This window comes from Enhydra lutris, unplaced genomic scaffold (genome assembly GCF_002288905.1).
Source record: "Enhydra lutris kenyoni isolate GAN:26980312 unplaced genomic scaffold, ASM228890v2 scaffoldscaffold26, whole genome shotgun sequence".
NCBI classification, from domain to species: domain Eukaryota; kingdom Metazoa; phylum Chordata; class Mammalia; order Carnivora; family Mustelidae; genus Enhydra; species Enhydra lutris.
In genome coordinates, this window is record NW_019154110.1 from 26,480,153 (window position 1) to 26,506,527 (window position 26,375).

Consider the following 26,375-nt stretch of genomic DNA (forward strand, 5'->3'; position numbering starts at 1 on the left):
CTAGGAGCTGAAAGTGGAAGGTGGGAACAGAGGCACATGACACAGCCTGAGGATGGTTCTTTTCCATAAAAAGACTTATTATGTGACACATACATAACTTTGATTTTGTTAATTAAATTTTTTAAATATAGAAGGCACCCATAGCGAGTGAGAAGTGTGGGGCAGGATGGTTGACTACTGTGTGCAGAGCAGGAAATGATGGGAAAGCACCACAGTGGGTTGAAACAGAGGGTCAAGAGGTAAAAGGAACATCATGGGTGGTTAAACAGAGGAGTCCTGATCAACATCCTTGCTCTTGATCTTGACTGTATTCTTGCTAGAAGGGCCATCAAGCAGAAATGGGAATGAGAGAGATGGATAGCGAGGGGCCTGCTTAGGGGGCCGTGCCTAGTTCTTGGGAGAGAGGAAGCGGGTCTGAATGTGGGGGTGGTCATATGGGGACGAAGAGGAGGGCATGAGTGACAGATGTTTCCTAGGGGGCTTGTTGGCCTCGGGCCCCTGTCCAAGGGGAATGAGAAAGAAGAGGCTAATGCGGGTGATGAAGAGGAACAGGTTGGGAGAAGAAACTTCCGTTCTAACCATGGACCCCATCACAAAGAAGAAGACTCTGTTTCCCACCATCCAACACAGAACTTGTTGGACAAGTGTGAGGGGCCAAAGGGTAGAGTTAAGAGCTCAAGCTTTGGAGTCTTTGGGATAAAATATCTAAAAAGAGTGAGTGGCATTAAAAAAAAAAAAAAAAAAGCACAGCCTTCTTAACCAGACAGACCCAGTGTGAACAACAGTCACCTCTTACTATCTGCATGACTTTATGCAAGTTACTCAACCTCTCTGAATGGCAGGGTTATCTCCATTCCAAAATGGGCCTGACCACACCCACCACCCAGGGTCGCTGTCTGCTCCCGGGAGCTCCTTCCTGTCCTGTGTCCCCACCTCCCACGCCCTTGCTAGCAGAGGGCTTTTCTAGGAAGACCCTACTGATGCTTCTGAGTGTTGCTGTTTTCTGGACCCCTCGGGCTGTGAGGTCCCAGAAGGTCCCTGGGAGACACCTTCAATCCCCCTCCCATTAGGACCTCCCAATCCCCCTCCCAAGAACAGAGACCACACAGGTTTGCATCAACCAGAAAGTCAGCTTTATTAGCCCACCACCAGCGGAGGGGAAGGGGAGACAGCAGGGCATCGCACTGGGAGAACAAGGCCCTGGCCCAGGCCATCAGGAGGCGGGGGCCGGCGGGGGGGCAGGAGGCTCTGGAGGAGGCAGCTCAGTGCTTGGAGGCCTAGCCCTGGTTGAAGCTGGATGAGACCTGCTCCTTGAGGATGGGCCTGGTCTGGTGGCCGGAGGAGGAGGAGGAGGAGGAGAAGACTGTGGGAGAGAGATGAGGGGGTGAGAAGGGCATTGGGAGCTAAGAGGCCCCACACAGGGACAGCTGGGGTCTCTGAGGGGCCCAGGACCCTCAGGAGCCTTACCATTGTGGGAAGAATAGGAATGGCTGGACCCTTGTTGGGAGGAGAGGCTGTGGGGGAGACAAGACAGAGCAGTTAGCTATGCTGGGAACCGCTACAGGGCTAAAGGGTCTGGGGGACGGAAGTTGGGGGTGGGCACTCACTGGGCGTCCTCGCCCTCCAGCAGGCGGCGGTAGGTGGCGATCTCCTGCTCCAGCCGCGTCTTCACGTCCAGCAGGACCTGGTACTCTTGGCTCTGCTGCTCCATCTCACAGCGGAGCTGCGCCAGCTGCTCCTCCACGTTGCCGATCAGTCCCTGGATCTGGGACAGCTGCATGCAGTAGCGGCCTTTGGTCTCCTCCAGGCTGCCCTCCAGGGATGCTTTCTGTGAGTGGGAGAAAGAGAGTCAACAGAGGTGGTCACTATTGTCCCCCCAGGCCTCTGGGCATGTCTCCTGAGAGGTACATGGACTGTGACTCCAGCTGGGCTACTGATGGGCCAGACAATGTGGAGAAAAGTTACTCCATTGTTCTGGGCCTTAATTTCCATGTCTATAGAATGGATAGAATGATCCCTCTAATCCCACTCCTGGGTTGAGAGAGGCAGAACTGTACCTTGGCAGTGTTAAGGGGCTGGTGGCCCTTACTGGGGACTTGGGGTTGGGGGCTGGGCGGGGTCCTTCATACCATGCTGAGCTGGGACTGCAGTTCAATCTCCAGGCCCTGGAGCACCCTCCGGAGCTCAGTCACCTCACTGCGGCCACTCTGCACCAGCTCACTGTTAGAAGCCACTTCTTTGTTCAGTTCCTCGGTCTGCAAGAGCAAAGAAGAGCAGGTGGGAGACACTCCAGAGGTGCCCCCTGCTTGGGGCTGGGCAGTCCTGCAGGAGGATAGAGGACCCGAGCCCCACCTTGCTCAGGAACCAGGCCTCCGCATCTCTGCGGTTCTTCTCTGCCATCTGCTCGTACTGGTCACGCATCTCATTCAGGATGCGGCTCAGGTCCACGCCAGGAGCAGCGTCCATCTCCACACTGACGTCCCCGCCAGTCTGACCCCGCAGGGCAAGCATCTCCTAGGAAGGGGAGGCGGGAGGTGGTCAGCTCAGCTGACCCCTTTCCTGGCTCCTGAGCCAGCCCCGGGCGGCCACACCAGCAGCAGCCCTCACCTCCTCGTGGTTCTTCTTCAGGTAGGCCAACTCCTCCTTCAGGCCCTCGATCTGCATCTCCAGGTCGGTCCTGGCCAAGGTCAGCTCGTCCAGCACCCGGCGCAGGCCGTTGATGTCGGCCTCCACGCTTTGGCGCAGGGTCAGCTCGTGCTCGTACCTGGCAGGACAGAGGTCAGGGCATCAGGCTCCATCCAGGAGGCTTCTGAGGCTCAAGGCCAGTGGCCCCAGCGCTTGCCTCCTGTCCTCTGCCCCACACTCAGCCCGCCACGGTGGTTGCTCACTTGGTCCTGAAGTCATCCGCCGCCAGCCTGGCATTGTCGATCTGCAGAATGGGCTGAGCATTCTCGATGGTGGCAGCGATGATCTGCAGACAGGGTGGAGGGACAAGCCTGTCAGCCAAGCCTGCTGCTCAGGAGGGGAAGAGCAGAGAGGGAGGAAGGTATCTCCCCACTCTCGAGGGTTGCCCGGCTGGCAGGTGAGGTCCTCCAGCCAACCTGGGTGTCTTTTCCACCCAGCTCAGGGTGTGTGGAGGGATGTCCCCCAGTCCCTCCACTGCCCCCCGCATCCTCCATCCCAGGATGAGAGAAGCTGAGGGTGCAGAGGGGATAAGAGAGTCAGAGCTCCAGACCCAGCTCAGACATCTCGATGCTGCCACCAATTCTGAGTGGCCTGTGGCCTCTCCCCCGAGGTGGGTCAGTCTCCCTGTTTGTAAAATAAAGATGCTAGAAAGTGGCTTCTTAAGGGCCACTGCAGCCATGACCTCTCTCAACGCTCCACCTCCCAGCGCCGCCCACCTGCCCTGCACACCTTGTTCCGCAGGTCCTCGATGGTCTTGAAGTAAGGGCTGTAGTCCTTGACCTCACTGGGCCGCTGCCTCTGGTACCAGTCCCGGATCTTCACCTCCAGCTCCGTGTTGGCCTCCTCCAGGGCCCGCACCTTGTCCAGGTAGGAGGCCAGCCGGTCGTTGAGGTTCTGCATGGTGATCTTCTCATTGCCGGAGAGGAAGCCGCCATCGCCACCACCAAAGCCACCACCAAAGCCAGCACCGAAGCCAGCACCAAGGCCACCACCAAAGCCAGCACCCAGGCCACCACCATACCCTCCACCAAAGCCGCTACCCAGGCCCCCACCAAAGCTGCTGCTGCTGCTGAAGCCGCCACCGTAGCCGCCCCCCAGGCCACAGGCACCCCCGGAGGAGTAGCGGGAGGAGGAGACCGACAGGCCCCCGTAGGCGCTGGGGGCCCGGCAGGACCCTCCGGCCAAGACAGAGGACATGCGGCTGGAGCCACCGCCGATGCCACAGGAGCCCTTCATGGAGCTGGAGGAGGTGAACTGGCGGCTGCAGGTGGTCATGGTGCTGAGGAAGGAGGTGAGTGAGGGAGCGAGCAAGTCGGCAGCGAGGAGAGAGAGGTGATCAGGAAGGCTGGGAGGATGCTGGGGCTGCTCAAACCCCAGGAACTTTTATACACACCGGGGCAGGCGGGGCCTCCCAGCTGCTGACTTGCGGGCTCCCCTCCAGATTTCATCACTCCAGGTCCCATCCAACTCCCCACTCCGGATCAGGATTATTCAGCCCAGGGTCGACTCACTCCACTGGGTGCCGCTTGAGTTCCCACCCAGCTCTGGGGGTGTGGGGCCGAGAGAAAAACACACAAAAGCGAGTCGGTCGTGACTCAGGCTGGGTGGCGGGAACCCGGCTCTCGTTCCTGGAGCCTCAGGGCCCAGCGGGGCCTTGGCACAGCCTTGTGACCGCCGCGTCCCCAGGCTGTGAGTCAGCCCAGAACAGACTCCCTGCCCCACAGGACAGCCTTGACAGCAAAAGGCCCCAGCAATCAATGCCGGCCCAGGGTGTCTTGGAATGTGTTGTGGGGGTCCTACTAGCCCAGCTCTGGACCGGAGAGCTGGGGTGCTATTCTCACTCTGCTTTGCTCACTGTGTGACCTGACACCCCTTGCCTCCCCTCTCTGGGTCTCTGTTTCCCCTCAGGGAAGTGACAAAGCTTGGGCCAGGTGATCACAGAGACTTCTCTGATTGTAAAAATTCTCTGACTCTCTTTCCCTTATTGGATCCAATCCCAGTTCCAGTGGCTGCCTTTAAGCCCCCAGGATCCTCAGAAGTGTTGGGTACCATGGAACCAGCATGTGCCATTGAGTCAGATAGGCAGCGGCTCCCCACACTGCCCCTTACAAACTACACGGCACAGGCAGTCCATCTTGTAGCCCCTCTGGGCTTCGGTTTTCTCATCTGTAGAAGGGGAAGACACGCCACAGAAGAACATGCACACAGGACCCCCCTGGCTACTCCCTGATGGTGGCTCTGCCCCTCAGCTTCCCCATCCTTCCTTTGCAGCCAGCTGCCCCCTTCCTTCCCTCCTCACACCCACCCCTGCACCCTGGTACCTCCCTTCATCTATACCCCAATACTCCCATCTTTTGAGCAGCACACCCCCAATGTATGCCCTACTTAATCATGGATGCCCACCACAAACAGCAGTGGGAGGGAGTCCCCATCCTACCAGTAGTGCCCTGTGTGACTCCAAACCCCAATGGGGGCCCTGAGTCTCCACACTGGATCCGGGGTTCCATTCCCAACAGTTTTGTTTCGAGGATTCACAGATTCCGGGTTGGTCATTGAGTGGAGGAGAGAGGTGTCATATGGAGCCCTATGTGTGTACCACATGGTTCCAGCAAGGGAAATATTCCCACCACAGGTTCATAGACGAGGCAGCTGGGAGGTTAAGTGGGCTTCCCAAGACACCAGTCAAGGGGGAGTTGAGGTTTGGACCCCTGCCTATCTGCTTGCCCAGTCAAGCCCTTCCCGCCATCCTGAACCATCTTCTCTCTCTATGCATCGCCAACATGCATGATTGTATTGAATTAACCCTGTGAAGTGGGGAGGACAGAGGAAGAACCAGAGGGAGGGAGTGGTTCGCCCAAAGTCGCTCGGCTTTAAGCTGCGGAGCCAGGACTAGAACCCCAGACTCAGGGCATCTCCACTTGCCCATGATGCCTTGCAGGCTGGGACCAGGTGTGTCCATTCTCATTCACCTCCCCACAGCACCAGGAGTAAGCTCTGCCCACGGTGGGCATGACCTTGGCCTGAGGGCTGGAGACAGGATTGGGGGCATCTAAACCCCAAAACAAAAGCCACCTCAGGGCACTCTAGGGGTAACCCACAGAACGGCCACTGTCGCTGCTCTGACGTGCCTCTGTGGGCTTGCCTTAGCCTGGGTGGGGCTGGCAGATACTACGGGAACCAGCAGACAGGAAATGCTCCCAGAACATCGTGCCCTGTCGGTCACTCGGCTTGTAGGAACAGGGCCCAGAGATCTGAGCAGAGCAGGTGCCCAACACACACCTCCAGGGCCAGTCTTGGGAGACAGAACCCAATGCTCCCCTCTCCCAACCCCCAAAATGGGCAAATTGGGTCCTAGAAGCTTGGACAAAACCCCTAGTGTCAAGATGGGCCTGGAGTTCGGGTCCAAGCACAGACATATCACGCTCAGAAATAAAAAGGACCTCTGAGGCCACTAAAGACTACCGAGCCCCAAGCAGAGAGAGTGAAAAAATGTTCCGGGTTAAATAGGACAGAAATGGGAGCAGAAAATCAAACCGGGTTCCTGAGATTCACAAGTACTCTCCACGGGGTCTCTGGGAGCTCCTCCTTCTCTGCCCCAGAACACTCTCCACCTCCCTCCCTTCTGATTAGAGCCCTGCCCCTTCCACTGTTCCTGGGGTCCAGGTGGCAATGCCAGCAGGCCCGGAGCTGATGGCTGGGGATCCACGTGGGCTGAGAAGCTACGCAAAGTAGCCGGCCAAACCATCAAACCACTCAGACAACACCACAGACCAAGCTCCCACTGTGTGCCCAGCACCCGGGGCGTGGAGGTGGGGAAGATGGAGCAGGGCCCCTTTATTCCATGCCGACGAAACAAACCTACTTGAGGTTGCTGAGAGCCGGGATTGCTAGGACTGTGGGCACAGGGACTCACAGCAAACTGGCATCTCTCCTAAGAATGGGTTCCTTCCCCCTTCCCAGGCCTCTTTCCTCTCTCCTTCACCCGCCCCATCTCAGGTCTGAGGTCATCTCATACCTGAGTTGGCTGGGAAATATTATTGGCACGCCTCAACTCGCAGTGATTCCCCAACCTGACTGATCACCGGGATCCCCATTTAGATTCCCAACCTGCTCTGACCCACTGTCTCAGCATTGCCCAGGACAAGCCTGATCGTGGGGACGTTTTACAAGCTCCTGGGGAATTCTGCTGACCAGCCAGGCTTGGAAGCAGGATGCAGCCTAGGGGGAGGAAGATGGGGGGGGAGGCCCCCAAGGAGACTGAGAGGAGAAAGGGGGCTGCTGCAGGGCCCCAGCCCATGGAGCTTCAGGGCAGGGTGAAGAAAGAGGTCCCCAATGAGCCAGGACAGAGCAGCAAGCAGGAGCCAGATCTGGGCTGGACACTCAGTTATAAAGAATAAGGCAGAGAAGCCACTTATGGACAACCCCAGACAGTACAGGCCATGATGGGGTACATGGGGGCTGCCAGGAGGGAGCAAGAGTGCCCAGTCTGGGCTCTGGCCCCACGACTGGCCCCAGGATCTGGGCGAATCTGTAAGTGTCCGATGGCGGGCAGTCCTTTCAACTCTCCCCATGTTACACACCGCTCTTCCGAAGGTGGGGGCAATAACAGCCTATCGTGATGGTCTGCACAACCAAAGGGCCCTCGAGGGAACGCTCAGGGGAACCAGCTCGAGCTCTGTTACAGCCTTGGCTCTGGGCCCTGGCTCCAGTCCCTCTGCTCTCCTCCACCTCCCACCCCACCCCCTGCATAAGAACAGCAGGAGGATCACCAGCCCCAGCGTTGTGCCCTACCCACCACCTCTAAACCGGGGTCCTCCAGGGTCCCTCCAGGCCAAGGCACTTGTCTCCTCCTTCTGCCCAGGCCCAGTGCAGAAGCACAGAGGGACGCTGTGTCCTGGACAGAGTGTTACTGCCACACGGCCTCCTTGCAGAAAGCGGGGCCAGCTCACACGGTCAGGGTGTGGGCGTGGCAGAGGAAGAGTCACAGTGTCTGGCTCTGGCAGGCTCTGGGCCTGGAAATCAAGTCTGTGTGTCCATCACATGAGAGTGGGTAAGTCCGCTCCAAGGGCAGTCACAGACTGGTTCACTGATGGGGGAGGAAGATTTCATGCAAGGCGATGGGTTGATGTGGAGGAACTGTGGAGCCCCACAGCTGGGTCCCCCAATCTAGCCACAGGCACGCATCCCCAGCAGCCCAGGTTAACTCGGGGCCCCTGGACAAAAAATTCCAGCCACCGAAATTCCCCGCACCATCCCCAAGGGGACCATGGGTATCAGGCCCCAGTCACTCCATCCTGTGGCCCTGCCTGCCCAAGTGTGGGATAAGCACTCCTGGAAAGAGGGGAGCTTCCCCTTTCTGGGCCCTGGACCCTCCCCCGGGGACCCACATTCTCTTAAACCACACACCCACTCACTTTGTGGGCAGGGGCTTCTGACCCAGCAGAAGGGTGCTGTCCAGGGCTATCTTTGGCCACTCCCACACTGTGACCCCTCCCCACTCACCTCCCCACTCAGTAGGGTGGGCCCCCAGACTCTGCAGCGAGAGAAGACTCCTGCCTAAGAGCCTGGGTCAAGGCAGGGGGTGGGGCTCTCCTCTCCTCTTCCCAGCACAATCTGGACAATGGCTGAGTCATGGTTCTTTGGAGCCTCAGTGTCCCTATCCACACAATGGGGCGCCTCTTCCCAGACCCTCCCCGCTTCCCAGGACTGTTGTTCAGATAAATGAGATCACCCTCCAAATGAGCCATCCTCAACCCAGAGCTGGTTCTTCTGGTTGTGGCTGGAAGTGTGGCGGGGCCTGGTGGGAAGCACGCCTCCCCCTGCCCTTCATCCTTCATGGGCAGGCATCTGGGAGACACCAGCCTCTGATGGAGCGGAGTCTGAGCTCCCAGCCTGCTCTGAGTCTTGTGGCTGCCCCTGCAGACCCGGGCTTTGGACTCCAGCCAGTCGTCCCCACCGTGGCAGGAAACTCACTGTCCTCATCGTCCCCAGATCAGGGCTGGAAGGACCAACAGCTGGGGCTCATCTCTCTCCTCAGTCACCACAGCCTCTGAGGTATAGGAGCAGGTCGGGACCTGTCCAAAGTCCCACACCCACCTACTCACCTCATAGACCCTGCTCTTATACCACTGGTCCCCAGCTCAGCACCGCACCCCCTCCCAGGCTTCAGGGGCTCATGCTGATCCTGCCAGCCCCCACCTCTCATCTCTAGGTACCAGGAGGCCCCTGGTCCGATTCTACAACAGAAGACAGCCCCAGGCCTGTCAGCGAATTGGGGTGGGGGTGTCCTTCCTCTCATTAACCTTTTCCACTCATCCTCACTTCCCAAAGAAAACCAGGAAGGCTCACCCTGCCCAGGGGTTTCCAAATTTACTCAAAGAAAGATTTCCAGGTATTGGGGCTCCTCCCCTACGGGCTCACGGCCTGCCCCCAGAGTGAAAAGGGCTGGGGCCCAGAGGGTCCTGGGAGGGGCTAGACAGGACTGCCCTTCCCTCCTTCCTCAGAAGGCAGTTTCCCACCCTCCCCAAACTCCAGGCTACCAAGGAGGGTGGTGCCTCTCACCCCCCCCCACCCTGGCACACACCCCTCCCCTGCCCTTATCCTGACCATTTGAGGAAACATCCCTGAGAGAGGCACACCCATTCTTCCATACCCACCCGGGGCCCATAGCCTTCTCTAGAAGCAAGGTCTACAGTTCATATTCCTGAGGTGAGACAATGGGAATACCCTGGGGGCCCACAGACCTCTTTGGGGGGTTTTCTGAGACTCACAAAAGAACTTGGGCCCTGACCACCCAGCCTGCCTCCCTGCCTTCCCTATGCTCACGCCTCTTCCAGGAGAATCCTGACTGTCCCCCCACCCCCGCCGCCGTCCTTGTCCACCCCTGCCCCCTCTTGGAGGGGGCGTGTCCCACAGGACTTCGGGAGAAATTGACTGGATGCGTCATCCTTTAGGACTCTGGGTCCCATGACATCTCCTCGGTCATTTATGAAAGAGAAAATGAAGTTCAAGGAGGCAAAGCCACTCCCCAAGGTCATGGACCTTTTTACAGGGCAAGAAGAGGTCACCTGAGACCTTCGCAAGTACGTTGGCCCCACCCTGGGTCTAGCACAGCCTAGACCGCCCTCCCAAGGATCACTGACCCTTTGGAAATACAAATTGGCTCCCCAAGCTCTGCCCAGACCTACCTACTAGGATCCTAGATGACCCGTGAGCTCCAAGCCAACAGCAGTTAGTGTCCACAGACTCTTCCCCCCACCCTCGTTTGCCCCAATACACCCATTGTTCACGAGGGCCCACCTCAGTGGCCCCAATCAGAACACATTCCATATCTGAATTAACAAGCTTTATTGGTCAGGCAAAGGGGTATGGAAAGGGACGGAAGCCAGGAACCGAGGCTGCAGGGCCAGTAGGGAACTCTGGGGGGCTGGCCATGGGAAACAGAGTTCTCAGCGGGTGGTCTGGTGGACCTGCTCGCGGGAGGAGATGACCTTGCCATCCTGGACCTCTTCCACAATGGTGCGCACCTGGCGGGTGGTCACGGCTGCAGGAGACAGACCGTCGGAGGTGGGTGGGGACCCAGAGACCCTGGCTCACCTCCCTGAGCAGAGCCAGCTCTCTTCCCCACAGCTGCTTGCTTGCCTCTCAATATGACATCCAGACACGTGTTCCTCCTGCTCTTGCCCTCTTCCATCCCATCCCTGTGCCCATGTATGAATCCCGCCTCCCAGATGGCTGGTTTGATCCCGACCCACTGTGTCCTTTGCAAGACTCGGCACTGCCCAGTGGACTCTGTCTCCTGTCTCCTGTCTCCCCTATCCCCAGAGTGGGATCTCCAAGACAAGAACCAGGTCCGCATCACCCCCATTGGACTAGATACCCAGGGTCAGGATCTGATCTTCCCCATCAGACCAAGATCTGGAGGACAAGGACCATGTCCCTTTCTCCCATCAGACTAGAGATCCCAGGGACAGGACTGCTTTTGCTCATCTGCAGGGTCTCAAGAACAAAGACCATGAGACCATGTCCCTAATCGCCCCATCAGAAGAGTGTCCACAGAGCTAGGACCTTGTCCATCTCTCCCCATCGGACTAGGATCTCTAGGGTAAAGACCATCTCTCTGCCCAGCCCCCTCATCTGATCCACCTGCGCATCAACCCTGAGCCCTAACAGGTCATTTCCCCCATCCCTGCTGAGGATCAGCCATCATTTCCTGGAGCTCCTGGGGACTGACGCCCCCTCCCCCGGCAATATGCAGATGGGTTGCCTGCCCTATGTATGCCCACCCTCAGCTACCGAGATCCTTACGTTCTTTGGGCTTGTACTGAGTCAGGCTGGAAAAAAAAAAAAAGACGGGAGATTAGATTTGGGTCTGAGAGCTACACGCCCACCCCAGGCCCCCAGTCCTGGCCCCCAGCCTCCAACTCACTGGGCGTCCTCGCCCTCCAGCAGGCGGCGGTAGGTGGCGATCTCCTGCTCCAGCCGCGTCTTCACATCCAGCAGGATCTTGTATTCCTGGTTCTGCTGCTCCATCTCGCAGCGCAGCTGAGCCAGCTGCTCCTCCACGCTGCCAATCAGCCCCTGGATCTGGGACAGCTGCATGCAGTAGCGGTTCTCCGTCTCAGCCAGGCTGCCCTCCAGGGATGCTTTCTGCAAGAAGGTGGGAGGATCAGGGGTCAGGAAGAGTGGTCAGTGCCCCCTCCAGGGTCCCAGGTGCACCCCGGGCTTGGCAGCCCCCCCTACCATGCTGAGCTGGGACTGCAGCTCGATCTCCAAGGCCTGCACAGTGCGCCGGAGCTCGGAGATCTCGCTCTTGCCGCTCTGCACCAGCTCGCTGTTGGTGGCCACCTCGCGGTTCAGCTCCTCCGTCTGCAGACAGGACACAAGACAGTGCAGCGTTAGCTTGGGATCCCTTCTAGTCAGACGACCTCCACGGGCTCCATACGCTCAGCGCAGCACCCATTCCATGCCCACACAGGCACCTGGGGCTCTCCTCACTCCCCATGACCCCCCTGGACGTGATCACCTTCCTGAACTTCCCCGGGCCTCTCAGGCCTCCTCCCAAACGTGACCTCCCAAACGTGACCGTGGGAGCAGTGCCTTCTCACCAGCATCCCACTTCCCAAAGCCCAGAAACCTTTGAAATGATTCGAAGATTTATCTTTAGTTCCTCCGAGTAGAAGGCACTAGAACGGGCAACTTGAGGACCAGCTAGGATATCAACCAGTCCCTTGGTGGCAGTCCCTGGCCTCTTAGAGAGGTGGAAGCTCCTGGGGTCTTCACCCTCTGGCTTTATTCCTGGGGGGGGGGGCTCTCCACCCCACCCTCCACTGAGATCCCAGCTTTGGCCAAGCTCCCGGCCCATTGATGCAATGGGTGGCCCTGTGAGATCCATGCAGCTCACTGAGGATAGGGAACCCCAAGATGCCAGGTACTAGGCATCAGCTGGGGACTCAGTCCTTGACCCCCATCCCCTGGGAGAGGCCTCTGGCCTGCAGCAGCCCCCACCTTGCTGAAGAACCAGTCTTCGGCATCTTTGCGGTTCTTCTCCGCCATCTTCTCATACTGGTCGCGCATCTCAGACAGGATGCGGCTCAGGTCCACGCCGGGAGCAGCATCCATCTCCACGTTGATCTCACCGCCCACCTGGCCTCGGAGGGCGTTCATCTCCTGCAGGGGCAGAGGTTGTGGGCATGGGCATTCAGGCCTGTGTTGATCTCTTACTTCCAACCCTTCCCAGACAAGTGCTCCAGACCCCTCCCCAAGGAGCCCTCCTTCACTCTGCCTATCCTCTACCCTCTACCCCTCCTGTTGACTCTTGTTCATCTGCTCTGTATGGGCTCTGCTTCCACCATCAGACTGGGGGTTCCCTGTGGACAGGTTCTCTGTCTCCCCCATTAGACTGAGGGGTCTCCAAAGAAAAAATCTAATTCTTAGGTCTGTACCCCTAAAATATCCCCTCTAATTCCCAAACTTCCACATAGGGTCCAGGTTCAAAGGTTTGAGCTGGAACAAAGAGACCTCTTCAATCACCCCTTGTCCTCATGAGGAAGGTCAGGATGGGCAGAAGAGGCCTCTTCAGGCCCTGGGAGGGTCCCCAGATGCTGGGCAGAGGGGTGGTACATGGAGGAGGCTACCCTCCATGGGGACCAGGTCACCCTGTAAGGTGACCAACCCTGGAGCACCTGCTCTGAGCTCTTCCTATGGTCTCAGCCTCGGCGCACCCCCAGAGCTCTGCTGCCCCCTCCGTAGCCTCTTTGACCTGCTGCCCCACCCCCCTCACCTCCTCATGGTTCTTCTTCAGGTAGGCCAGCTCCTCCTTGAGGTTCTCGATCTGCATCTCCAGGTCGGCTCTGGACAGGGTCAGCTCGTCCAGCACCCGGCGCAGGCCATTGGTGTCAGCCTCCACGCTCACACGCAGGGCCTGCTCCGTCTCAAACCTGCAAAAGGAACCAGAAACTTCGTCTTGATGCTTGGACGTGCAGGTCCGTGTCCCGGCCAGCACCCGGCCTCTGCCAGGGCTCTAAGAGCTTGGGAGGGTTGATGGGGGCGGAGAGGGGGCTTGTGGAGTGGCAGCATACTGCAGCCCCAGGGCCCTGGGACCACGCAGGGCAAAGTCCCACCCTCACGCAGCTTCCAGCATCTCTCTCCTCTGCCTCCTGCCTCCCCTCCCCCTCCCCGCCTAAGCCCAGTGACCTTCAGAATCTCCTGCATTTGCCACATCCGTGACTAAGAGGTGGACTCCCCCAACCCCCAGCTCCTAGCCCTCGTCACAGCAACTGTAGTCCTGGGGTGGGAGGGGTGCCCCAGTTCCAACCAGCCCACTGGCTAGGGCTCACTTGGTCCGGAAGTCATCAGCGGCCAGGCGAGCATTGTCAGTCTGCAGGAGGATGTTGGCGTTGTCCACAGAGGCCGTGAGGATCTGGGGAGACGGGAAAGCAGTAAGGTCATTGGGAGGGAGAAGCTCAGCCCAGCCCTAAGTTACAAGAAGGATCTTCCTGCCTCGAGGCCAGGATGTGGCTGCCTTCTCCGGGAAGACTCTCTTCCTGCCCAGCCTCTCACCTTTGCCGGCAATCATTGTTGGCTGAGGCGGGGCCGGCAGGAGTCTGAGGAGCCGAAACTTGCCTCTTCTCCCTGCCCACCCTGACCTGCCTCCCCCAACAGAACCCCTCCACTAGAGCAGGCAGCCAGCTGGGAGTGCCCAGCTAGGAAGAGAAGAAAGGCCCCCGGGGGCAGAAGTTGTCCCAGAATCCCAGACAGAAAAGGGGAGATGAACAACCCCCTCATTTTACAGTTGGGGAGATTGTACCCAAGAGGCTCCCCAAGAAGGGATCCTACAGGACCCCTCACCAAAGAATAGTTCCACATCAGAAGTCATGACCCCTGCTAGGCCCTAACCCCAGACTCCAGCAGGCAGCTCTGCCTTTGGAGGTTTGCTGAGCCCCATTCTTGAGGGGGCAGTGGGAGGGATGGAGAAGCCACAAAAATCCCCAAATAAGGCACACAGACGCCTTCCTTAGGACCTGCCCCCTCTCTCCACTTCCTCTTCCCAGCAGGTGCCATCAGGAGCTCACTAGACCCCTCAAACAACCATCACCCAAAATCCCCCTCTTGCTTCAAGAAGAGAGGTACCCACATATCTGGCAGCTCCATGGGCCCAGCCTCTATGTGCATCCACTCATCTTATCCTACAATTAAGTGAGCTGATGGCAACAAGCCCAACGATGAGGAAACTGAGGCTCAGAGCAGCTCCATGAGACCTGCTTGTCCCTGGCTTAGCTGCCGCCCCCCAAAAAGGGGAATGTGGGCCACACTGTGACTCCAAGGTGGGCTCCCAGAGGCCAAGCCAGTCAGAGCCACGCTGTCCTAGAGCCCCTGAGACCCTGTGGCAGCTCTCCCACCGGCCTAACTCCAGGCCACGGTCAAGGGAAGGAGATGGGAGAGAAGTCATGCCCCTCCCAAGGGTCCTGTCCCCCCCAGCAGGCCGTACCTTGTTCTTCAGGTCCTCGATAGTCTGGTAGTAGTGGCTATAGTCACGGGCGGGCCCCGGGGCCTGCTTCTGGTACCAGTCCCGGATCTTCACCTCCAGCTCCGTGTTGGCCTCCTCCAGGGCCCGCACCTTGTCCAGGTAGGAGGCCAGCCGGTCGTTGAGGTTCTGCATGGTGGCCTTCTCCCCACCCGCCAGCAGCCCGTCGACGGCCCCGAAGCCACCACCATAACTGCTCCCAGAGCCAAAGCTGTAGCAGCTGGAGTAGCTGTTGGCCCCGAGGGCGCTGCCCAGGCCCCCGGCGGACCCCAACCGGCAGGAGCCAGCCCCCAGGCCACCAGACAGCCTGCAGGAGGTGCGGGACGAGCCGCCCCCCAAGCCGGAGGAGCCCTTGATGGAGCTGGAGGAGGTGAACTGACGGATGGTGGTGGTCATGGTGGCAGCCGGCGGGCTCGGAGCAGGAGGGCTAGACAGGAGCGAGGCCCAAGATGCGAGTTGCTGCTGGCGCTCGCCCGCCTTCTTTATAGGCCGCCAGGTGGGCGTAGCGATTACAACAGGCTCGCTCCTCTGTTTCCATTCCCCTGAGCTTTCATCACCGCTGGCCACACGCCAGCTCCCAGGTGGCTGTGGGCCCCCCTCCCCTCCCACCATCGGGCCTTTGCCTCACTTCTCCGAACCCTGGTGCTGGGTGTCTGCCTTCGCGTGTGCGTGTCTCTGGTCTCGGGCCTGTCACCTGTGATTCAGGCAGGCCCTCCAGCTATGCTTTCCCATGACCTAATACGGAGAAGAGGAGCAGCAGGACGTCACCGTCACCAGGCCCTCCCAGGCAGCTGCCACCCCAGCCCGGCCCACCTGGCCCCGGTGTCTGGTGGGGAAACCGGTTGGGGAACCAGGCAGCCCCCAGCTCTGAGGCCGCTCTCCTCCACCACAGGCCACACCACACGCAGTCCTGCCCCTGAGCTGGTGGCCGGGGAGACAGCGAGGACAGAGACCCTGCCCTGCCTCGGAAATTAGACCTAAGCCCGCTGGGCTTACGGAACAATACGGTGCCTCTCAGGTTACCGTCCCATTTTACAGATAAGGAAACTGGGGCTCCAAGAGGGATGGGGCCCCACTGCCCCCACCTTACTGCAGAACTGGGCTGGCGGGGCTGCTGCACCTTCATCCCCCACTATGCCACGGCCCCTCACGCTCCCCTGGGGCCCGACACCCTGCCCCCGCCCTCTGCAGAGCCCCAACACCAACAAAACACTCCAGGAACTAGGAGTCCACCCACCCATTTCTCGGACACTGCCCCTAACCCTGGAAACCTCAGTGACCCAGCCTCCTCCTGTGACCTTTCCCCACCAGCCTGCTGCAGGGGCGAGTCCTGGGCCAGCGTGGACAAAGAAGAGCATGGCCGTCGATGGGGACCCGGCAGGCTGGGAAGAGAGCATCTTGGTAAAAAGGGACGGGAAAATGATGAGAGCCATGTCGCCTGTCACCCTTACCTAACCTTCCTATACCTGAAGAGACCTCCAGGTGAGGTGAGGGGTGTATACCTCAAGTCCCAGCCAGCTGGAAATGTCAAGGACACTGTCTAAATGTCTACCTGAGAACCCCCAGCCAGGCTCCTCTCCCAAGCCTTCCCCAGAGGCCCACCCAGGCCCCTGATGGGGACCCTCAAGACAGGCCCTGTGCCACCCAGCTCCGCCTTGCCTTGCCCACCACTCCCAGCCTGGCCCTGGGTCCAGGGTCCCCGCGGGCCTGCTGGATGGAATGCAGTCCTGTCTCAGACTGCTGATGGCTTCCACTTCCCCGACAGGCCCAGACAGCCCCTGCCAGCAGCTGAGAGAGATTCCCCAACAGCCCAGCAGCTGCCAAGCCACCAAAGCAAACAGGACGCCCCCCACGCTCACACACGGAGTGGCCACCCCACCTCACACACACCCCGAGTGGGGCCGAGCTGGCTTCCAGGGCTGGCTCTGCCACTGCCACCCCCTCTCATCCATCAACGCTTTGGACCACGCCTTTGGAAAACCCCCTGCCCAGCCCCCCCCCTCTGATCTTGAACCCAGACCTGCCCCAGGCTGAGGTAGGGAGTTCCTTATAACAGGCGTGGCTCCCCAGAAAGTCTGTGGGGCCCTCCTAGGGACCAGCCCGTGGGGACCCACAGCAACCCACAGACTGATTCTTAGAAACTTTCCCAGCCTGATGGGCTTTCCCATCCCTCCGCCCTCGCTCTGCTGCTTTCTTCTCTCTGGCCCTCCCGGGAGCCCCAGGCCTGGAAGACGTGGTCAGAACAGATTGGCAGGTGACAAGTGACATCCAAACACTCCATAAATCATCCTCTTCCCGGAGTCCCTCAGCACACACTGCCTTATGCCAATGACCAGACCAGATCACACGAGACATTGAACTTCAGGCAAAGCTTTACTAGCAGTCACTGGGGCAATTCCAGGAGGCCCCCTGAGGGAGGGGTTGCAGGAAACAGACACAGGAAGGCAACAGCTTTTGGGTGGTGGCCCAGATGGGCACTCAGGGCGCGGCAGTAGCATGCTGGGAGCCCAGGGAGATGGCTGCCTCATGACCCTCTCCCTGTCACAGGTGGAAAGGGGCCTCAGTGAGTTGAGCGGTGGACCTGCTCTCGGGAGGACACCACCTTGCCGTCCTGGACTTCTTCCATGATGGTGCGCACCTGGCGGGTGGTCACTGTGCCTGCAGGCCGTGGAGGAGGGGACACAGGGAACTTCAGGCCAGAGCCCCTCCCCCAGTCTTCCACACAGAAGGGTCCTCGACATCTCCCCACTCCTGCCAAGCCAGATGGGGCAGCCTCTTACCTTCCCGGGTGGGCTGTGAGATCAGGGAAGAGGAGTACTGCGTGGCCAGGCTGCAGAGAGGGAAAAGGGGGCCTGTCAGTACAGGGGTGCCGGCACAGAGCCTGGTCCCCTGGAGGAGGAGCAGCTGGGAAGGCCTGGGGTGAGGGGAGAGAGGTCCCGGCAAACGAGAGAGAAATCACAGCTGAGAATACATGGAAAAGATTAGCAACCATAAGGGTCAAAGGGCACAGGCCCAGTAGACAGGACAGAAGAAAGGGGACACCCCAAAAGAGGACCCAGAGGCGCTTTGTGGCTAACCAGCGTTTTACAAGGAGAAGCTGAGAGAGAGGTTTTCCCATATCCCAAAGGGCCCAACAAATAGACTCTATTAAAGCTTGCGAGACTGTGGTTAGACTACAGGCTGACCTCACTATCGTCAAGGAGCAAAAAGCTGGACGGCGTGACTTAGTGTGGAGACTCCAGGACATTCTCAGTCACTGTACGGCAGGGCCCTGATCTACCCTCCCAGCTCTAACCAGATCACCACCCACCCTTCTCTTCCTCCTGTCCCTGGTAATGGCGTCACCAGCCACACAGTCATCAGAACCAGAAAGCCAGGGTCATCGCGCCCCACTCCCTCATGTGCTCACTCACCATGTGTTGCCTCCCGCCAGCAAGCCACGCTCACCCCCACATTTAGGCAACTAGCCCTGCTGTTCTTACCTACCATACATCCTCCTCACACACCACCTTCCTGTCCCGGCCCTACACCCCCGCCTTACAGTAGGGCTGCCCTGGCCTAACACTGCGCTCCAGCCTCCCAACAGGTCTCCCTGACCCCACTGGGGCCCCACTGATGCATTTCTCCCTATGCAGCCAGAGTGGATGTTCTAAGACATCTTGACAATAGCACCACTCCTCTGTGCAAAATCCCTCCGTGGCTCCCCACTTCCCACGTGATCTAGCCCAGATGCTTTCATTTGGTCTTCAGCGCTCCCCAACAGTGGGGCCCCAGTCAGTGCTCCCCGTGTCACCTCCTGCAAACCTCTGTGCCTGCTGGCCTCTGCCCGTGCTGTCCCCTCAGCACCAACGTCCCCGCCTAGATGAAGCACCCCCAGCCGAGCCAGGCATATGCCCCAGTGCCCCCGCTCACTGGGCGTCCTCGCCCTCCAGCAGGCGGCGGTAGGTGGCGATCTCCTGCTCCAGCCGCGTCTTCACGTCCAGCAGGACCTGGTACTCCTGGTTCTGGCGCTCCATGTCGCAGCGGAGCTCGCACAGCTGCTGCTCGATGCTGCTGATGAGTCCCTGCAGCTGGGCCAGCTGGGCCCCGTAGCGGGCCTCGGTCTCCGCCAGGCTGCCCTCCAGCGAGGATTTCTGTGGGCCAGTGTAGACATGGCCGGGTGAGACCAAGCTGGGACCCTCCTCCAGGGTGAGGACCCAGAAGGGGGACCCCCTCCTCCAGTGTGGGCTTGTGGGTGCTGCCGACGCCACGGGGCAGTAAAGGGGGCAGAGAGGGGCCCATGTCACTGAGTGTGAAGTGACAGGCTGGGTGGGGAATTCAGGTTTCTCTGAGCAGACGTCTGTGAGGCTGGGCCCATCCCGGGGTGACGGGTACAGGCCAGGGAGGGGGCCGGGGGTCCTACCATGCTGAGCTGGGACTGCAGCTCAATCTCCAGGTTCTGCACTGAGCGGCGGAGCTCAGTGATCTCTGTCCTGCTGCTCTGCAGGGCCTCGGTGTTGGTGGCCACCTCCCGGTTCAGCTCCTCTGTCTGAAAGGCAGGGTGGGTGACAGGGACTGGAGAAATTGCAGAGATGGGGCAGAGGACAGCATCCGCCCCTGAGCCCTGACCTCCCAGACTGCCTCCCTCCTCCCTCCTCTCCCTGGCCTCTGTGGGGCTTCAGACACACCAGCACCCAGAAACCCTCTGTGCCTACCAGCCTTTGGTCGATGGACCTTGCTTTGTATTTGATGCTCCTACTGAGCACTGCTCAAAGACAGGAACTGGGTTTTACTCCATGCCCGTTACTGTGCTGGGCCCTGTAGCTGCTCAGTGTGTGTCTACTACGGGCATGAGTTATTCTTCCAAAAGCATACACACCTACAAATGTGCTGGGAGAAGTCCTAGACAGAGATGACGAGATCTGGACCTGTTCCCTGAGCCACGGTGCTGCTTGTGCGAGCTTGAGGCCTCTCTGAGCCTCCCATTCTGCATCTAGACATGAGCACTGGGTCCAACTGGTTTCCAAAGGTCCTTCCAGCTGGGACAGCCTGTGGATCTACAGGTTTTCCAGCCCAGCCCTGACACCCAGCACACGTATGCACACATGTGCACACTTGCTCACACGCGGCCACCCACCTTGCTGAAGAACCAGTCCTCAGCGTCCTTGCGGTTCTTCTCCGCCATCTTCTCGTACTGGTCGCGCATCTCATTCAGGATACGGCTCAGGTCCACGCCGGGGGCAGCATCCATCTCCACGCTGACGTCCCCACCCACCTGGCCTCGGAGGGCATTCATTTCCTAGGCAAGAGGAGAGCAGGATTTCACCAGGGCCATTCCAGGGAGAGACCCTGGGGCCTGCCTTCTCTGCCTCAGGGAGATGGGTACAGATGACAGACAGACAGACATAGACGCCTAATGGTTCCTCCCCTTGAAGATGGAGCAGATGTTACCTTGTCACAAACACGCAGGGCTGCGAATATGGACCATCTCCCCCAACGTGCACTCGGGGATGGACTTTGCCCCGTTCTGATATGTGCTGGGCAAAGAGAGATGCTAACTCCCCAACATGTTAGGGGATAAGTCAGACAGCCTCACGGCCCTGACTGCCTGCCTTATCCCCTACCACAACCACACAGTACGGGCACAAGGAAAGCAGCCCCGTGTTGGTAACAGCGCAGAGCCAGACCTCATTAGGAAATGTTAACTATTGCAGGGATGCAATCCCTATGACCAGCCTCAAAGTCAAGTGGAAACACTTTCTGGGCTCCTGTTACTCAAAGATTATTCTCCCCCAGCTCAGGCCAGCCCAGAGATCAGCTGAGAAGGAAGCGGCAGGTTCATTAGTCCTCCTACAGGGTCTGGGATCCCCATCCTTGTGTTGAGCCTTAGGATCCCTAGGACCCCAAACTCTATGAAAAAGGGAGGTAGGAGTGGTGGCAACATGGTGAGGTCAGACCTGGGTGTGAACATGGGTCAGATAGACCTGTGTGGCTTTGGGTAAATTCCTTAACCTCTCTGAGCTTGTTTCTTTACCGGGAAAGGGAGGGAAGAGCACCCCGCACCCAGCGCCAATGTCAGTATCAGCTGAGCTAATTGCCATGAATCACTTGTAATGTGCTGAGCAGATTTGGGCTGTTGTTATGACTATCACTATTACAATTAATTGGAGTAATTAGCATGCATGTTCTTGGGCTGATTTGCTCATTAGATAGTTAACTGCCACCACTCGGTAGACTGTGCCTTGAGGGACAAGGGAAGTATCTTTGGGGGGAGAGGGACCTCCAGGCTTCACGCAGGGCCCTCCGAGGGTCTCCCAGGGTCGGCGCCAGAAACCCACCAGAGATGGGAGCTGGATTGAGGGCGTGGCCCCAGCCCGGGAGGATTTGGGGGCCAGGGCCACCAATCCCCTTGCTCCTTGTAGGAGTCTCTCCTGCATTCCCCAGGGCCCACCTCACCTCCTCATGGTTCTTCTTCAGGTAGGCCAGCTCCTCCTTGAGGTTCTCGATCTGCATCTCCAGGTCGGCTCTGGCCAGGGTCAGCTCATCCAGCACCCGGCGCAGGCCGTTGGTGTCGGCCTCCACGCTCATGCGCAGGTTCAGCTCCGTCTCGTACCTGGAAAGGGCGGAGGCATGAGCCAAGGGGGGGCCCCAGGACACCCCCTTGTACACACAGATATTTCTGGTGTGTGGAGCCCGACCCAGCACCAGCCTCCGGGGGCAGCCCCGGAAGCCCAGACTCACTTGGTGCGGAAGTCATCGGCTGCCAGGTGGGCATTGTCGATCTGTAGGACCAAGCTGGCGTTGTCGATGGTGGCCGCCAGGATCTGGGGGGCATAGTGGGCAAGGTGAGCAAGAACCATGGGAAGGCCCGGCAATACCCTCCTTGCTGCCCTTTGAAAGTGAGCCAACTAGAAGAGATGAGGGTTCCCACAACCTCCCCCTTTGAGCACCCTCTTGGAAGGCTCCCAGGATGGTGAGGGCACCGGTAGCCATGAGGCCAGGACAGAGACCCATACATAGTCACCCTCCCCTGCCCAAGCTGGAGGGACCTCCCTCTCTTTTCTTCAACTAAACTGACCTCTAGTCTCAGTTGCTACCTCCTCCAGGAAGCCCTCCTCAACTCCCCTCCTCCCGGCCCATCCTCTTTCACAGCATTTCTCCCAACTGTGATTCTTCCGTGACTTCTTTGGTTATTTCCTTCAACGGGCTCTGCGCTCCAGGCGGACAAGACCTCATCGGTGACCATTCTTTTCGGAATCCCTAGCCCTGGGCAAAATACGCATCCCGCAGTCACCCCCCAGGAAACATTAGTTTAATTAAGCAACTAATTAATGAATGAATAAGATTATGACCAGCCCCAGCTGAAACCTGGAGCAAAGTTTTCTTTTCCCACAGGGTCGTCAGAGAGGTTTAAAGGAGAACAGGGAAGGAGCTCTAGAGGGAGCAGAGGGTCAGTTATTATGACTACGGCTGCCACTGCTTTTGTGAGAAATGTCAAGAGGCTGTACTCAAGAGCCATGTGGGGGGAGGAAAGAGGAGGTCTCAGTGGAGGCAGCAGATGAGCTAGGAAGAATCCAGACATTTCTAAGGCTGCAGGCTGTTGTGCAGAAAGAAGTCAGAGGAGGCAGCCCCAGCAGGCCCAAGTAGCCCCAATAGCCTCTTTATGGGCCTCTGAGCCCCCGGAAGGCCCTGTGACGTGACCCTGGGTCAGACCCTGTTTCCAGAGCAAGACCAACCCAGCCCTCGGTGGCCTACAGACCTGCCTTCCCCCCCACTTCCCTGCTCAGGAGGCTGATAGGGCCTCGAGAGGGGCCCTTGGGAAAACCCCCGAGGGGTGCGGTGATTCTGAGGGGCGGAGGCCTGATGCTCCAGGCACTGGGGGTTGATGGTGAGCAGCTGGCTGACCCCAGAGCTTGGAACGCTGACTCACCAGGGCTCCCCTGGGCTTCCCACTGCTCAGACCAAGCCGGGTATCTGATCTGGCACTCCCAGGAGCTCTGCTTCCAGGGGGCAATTGCAGGATTTCCCTTCCTGGCTGAGGTCCCGGGCAGGAGCAGGCAAAGCCCCTCACAGGGCAAGCACGAGACCTGGTTCTGCACCACGAAAGAGCAGGCCCCAGCCCGCCCTCCCCCCAGACATCTCCACACTTCCTTGAACTTTCACCTGCCTCTGGGGGCTGCAGCACCAGAGGACCCTCCAGGAGGAGGCTTGTGCGGAAGACCCAGATGCCACATTCACAGAATCAGAATGCCAAGGCCCTGTTCTTGGAGGTCATGAGCATGTGGGTGTGTTGTATTCGCCTTCAGACTAACAGAGAAACGCCTTCCCTTGGAAGCTTCCAGTCTGAGTGGGAAGACATAGCTCCCTCCCTCAGGGACCCCCAGAAAGACCAGTATGGACAGAGTGAGGAAGACACACAATGAAACCAGCTAGGAGAATATGCCAGACTCTGTGAAATCAGCACAGTGAACAGGGCATAGGGCATAGACTGAACCTCCTCTAGGAGGTGAGACAGGCAGAGAGCCAGACACAGAGGGTTCAAAGTTGGGAGGGATCCCAACTTTGCAGAAGGTCCTAAGGACAGAGGGCAGAGGGCAGGGAGCTGCCCGGCCCACACACCTTATTCCGCAGCTCCTCGATGGTCTTGAAGTAGTGGCTGTAGTCGCGGACGGGCGCGGGCCCCTGCTTCTTGTACCAGTCATGGATCTTCACCTCCAGCTCCGTGTTGGCCTCCTCCAGAGCTCGCACCTTCTCCAGGTAGGAGGCCAGCCGGTCGTTGAGGTTCTGCATGGTCTCCTTCTCGCTGCCCCCAAGCAGGGCGTCCGAGGAACCGAAGCCAGCGCCGAAACCGGAGCCAAAGCCCGCGCCGAAACTGGATCCGAAGCCCCCACCCAGGCTGCAGGTGTAGCCCCCGCCATAGCCGCCCCCCAAGCCCGCCGAGAAGCGGGAGGAGGTGACAGACATGTTGCCACAGCTGCTGCCTCCCAGGAGGCTGGGGGCCCGGCAGGCGCCCCCAACACGAACGGAGGACATCCGAGAGAAGCTTCCACCAGGCACACACAGGCCCTTGACAGAGCCGGAGGTGGAGAACTGGCGGATGCTGGTGGTGGTGGCAGTCATGGTGTCCACAGGTCAGGAGCAGGGTCTGGTCTGGACAGGGACCCCAGGCAGCCCTTTATAGCCAGGCTAAAGCGGGGCTGGGCCCCCCGGCCCTTGAAGTCAGAGCCAAAACCCCAGCCATGTAATTTGCTTCTGTACCAGCCACCCAGGGCCTGGGGCTCAGGCCGGACATGCTGAGTGCATTCCCTCGGGGGGGCCCCCTCTCCTGCCTATTCCTGGCCTGGGCAGGTGGCCTCTTAGCGGCCCATTGTCTGTTCAGAAACAAAGGTGGTGTTGGAGCCGCAGCCCCGGGGGAGGATGAACCTCCATCCTCAGCCACAATTAGGCAGCTGAGCTCATTCTTGGGGGCAGTCCGGAGAACCCAGCCCTAGGAGCCAGCTGGGCCTGGAACAAGGCTCCACAGGCCTGGAACCCAGAGGCTGGTCTGGCCCCCCAACCAGCATTCCTGGGCCCCAGGAAGAAGGGTGGAGAAATTCAGGGTGACACCCTCTCCCAGGCACAATGTGGCCCTGAGAGAGCCCCCAGGCCGAGGTGGGGGGAATCCACCTCAACCCCCAGCTGATGAGTCCACATCTGTGGGAGAGGGCACAGACCCCGGCCTGAGGGATCTGGATCTGAGGGGAACTGACATGGCTGCTGGCCTGAGGGAGCTTTGGATCCAAGCCTTACAGGAAGTCAATTCACAAGTCTTGATTTCCTCATTTGTAAAACGAGGGTAATTCCTGCCTCCCGCGGTCTTTGAGGGAATCTAGAGAGATGGGGGCATCAGGAAAGCTGGGGTCAGGGCTCTGAGACCAGAGGGGACAGAATGAGGCAGAGAAGGAAAGCCACTCTAGAGGGGCCCCCAGAGGAGGCAAAGCAGGGCCCATGCAGCAGGCTGCTACGGCTAGCGCTGTGCCCCGGGGAAGGGCTGCCCCAGCGAGGGAGCAGTGCCATCCCACATCCTGGCAGCTGGCACCCGCCCGCGCCCAACAAGAGATTACAGCCTAATCTCCTCGGCGCTAACGATTTAGGCGCTGCCGGGACACTGACGTCTGCCCCAGGCCCGTCTGAATGGGGAGCTTCCAGGGGTGGCCAGTGCCTGAGGGACAGGCAGGGGAGGGCGAAATAGGCTCCCATGTGGGTGGCCTAGGCTCTCAGCCCACACACGGGGACAGGGAGGGAGTTGGGTCTACCGTGCAGGCCAGAGCACCCATGCTGAGGCTGGACTGTGGGAAGGACTTCCTGCTTAGAAATTGGGGGTCCTCTCAGGGGAGGATGTCTCCTGGCTTGGGAAGTGGAGACAGCGCAAGCTATCTGGGAGAGAGGGGACGAGCCCCAACCTAACCCTGCTCCGGCCCTGCCTGTGAATTCTGGGGGTCCCCAGGGTTGTTAGGGTGGGAGGGTGGAGAAGCGGCTCCAAAGCCAAGGTGAGGGGGCAAGGTCAGACCACCAGGATTCTCTCATGAGGTGAGACATCAAGAAGGACTTCCTGGCCATCCAAGATGGTCTGTGGGGAGGACCCGGGGTTCCCTGAGTGGGCCAGAGACGGGCCCTGTACCAGCAGCTCACCTTGGCACAGAACACCCAATGCAGACTCTCCCATCCCTGCGCAGCCACGCCCACAGGGAGCCCTCTCCCCCAGGAGCTACCTGACCTGCTCCCTCCAGGCAGGCCTCACTGGGTGTCTGCCTTCCACATGGAACCTGAAGTTGAACCCCCAGCTCAGCCCTCACCCTGCCTCCAAAGCTCCCAGACCTTAGTCTTAAGTCTCAGTTTCAGGGAGGAGAGAATTTATGAACCTTCCTTCCTCCCTCCAAAATCACCAAGGCCTCACCTACCAGCACCACCATCTGGTCCCTCAAGCCACCCCCCGCCACCATGACCTCAGACTGAGTGCCCCAGTCTGGGCTTGTTTCCCCACCCTGGTGACTCCCAGGCCCTTTGTCTCTGCTCTTTGGAGGGAGAGCCACTGTCTGTGGATCCCTGAGGGCACCCCAACCCAGAAAGGCCTCACATGCTGAGTGAAAGGGCAGACTTAGACCCCAGAAGGCCTCCTTGGCCCTCTGGAGAATACGACTATATCTGGCTTAAGCAGACCTGGGCAGCCCTCTTACACAGCTCTGGGACAGCCCTCGCCACATCTTCCCAGCAGTATGGAGAGGAAACTGAGGCAAAGGGCCCTTGCAGGGCAAGCAGGAAGGAGGGGCCAGGCTGGGGGGGCCCGGCCTTAGCAGCAGAGCTAGGGCCTCAGCTGCTCCCACTCTCCCCGTGAGGGGGGGAAGGTCTGACAGGAGCTCGCTGGAGGGCTGCACAGAGGTCTTCTCGGCCGTGACGCCTCCTGCCTGGGCTTGTCCTCCACCCCCGGCAGGGAGAGGCCCCTGGCAGCCAAGCACCAGACCCACAGGCCCCTGCAGTCGTCAGCAGCTTGGCCCACATGGAGGATGAGAAGAAGAGCTCCAGCCCCGGAAGCTGCTGGGGGGCCAGCACAGTGGCAGAGGGGACCAGAGGAGGAAGCCAGAGAATGGCTGGGATCACCCCGAGTCCCCCCAGAGTGCCCTCATGCCAGCCGAGGCTTGACTAACCC

At 59.4% G+C, this 26,375-nt stretch overlaps 3 protein-coding genes across 3 annotated transcripts; all 3 read right to left on the bottom strand.

The window, feature by feature from the left end:
- Positions 1-1,277: 1,277 nt before the first annotated feature.
- Positions 1,278-3,960, bottom strand: LOC111151303 (keratin 16). The gene is made up of 8 exons (XM_022509196.1): positions 3,415-3,960; positions 2,889-2,971; positions 2,608-2,764; positions 2,353-2,514; positions 2,130-2,255; positions 1,608-1,828; positions 1,468-1,514; positions 1,278-1,363 (listed from the first exon to the last, which is right to left on the bottom strand). The coding sequence occupies exons 1-8, from the start codon at positions 3,958-3,960 to the stop codon at positions 1,278-1,280; spliced, it is 1,428 nt and encodes a 475-aa protein (XP_022364904.1).
- A 6,173-nt stretch (positions 3,961-10,133) lies between these two features.
- LOC111151304 (keratin 17) lies at positions 10,134-15,106 on the bottom strand. Its single transcript, XM_022509197.1, has 8 exons — positions 14,675-15,106; positions 13,524-13,606; positions 12,968-13,124; positions 12,193-12,354; positions 11,428-11,553; positions 11,114-11,334; positions 10,993-11,018; positions 10,134-10,228 (listed from the first exon to the last, which is right to left on the bottom strand). Exons 1-8 carry the CDS (start codon positions 15,104-15,106, stop codon positions 10,134-10,136), a joined length of 1,302 nt encoding a protein of 433 aa, XP_022364905.1.
- A 2,164-nt stretch (positions 15,107-17,270) lies between these two features.
- On the bottom strand, positions 17,271-23,833 carry LOC111151355 (keratin, type I cytoskeletal 42). The gene is made up of 8 exons (XM_022509317.1): positions 23,309-23,833; positions 21,431-21,513; positions 21,146-21,302; positions 19,827-19,988; positions 19,113-19,238; positions 18,623-18,843; positions 17,491-17,540; positions 17,271-17,368 (listed from the first exon to the last, which is right to left on the bottom strand). Exons 1-8 carry the CDS (start codon positions 23,807-23,809, stop codon positions 17,271-17,273), a joined length of 1,398 nt encoding a protein of 465 aa, XP_022365025.1. The 5' UTR covers positions 23,810-23,833.
- Positions 23,834-26,375: the final 2,542 nt, after the last annotated feature.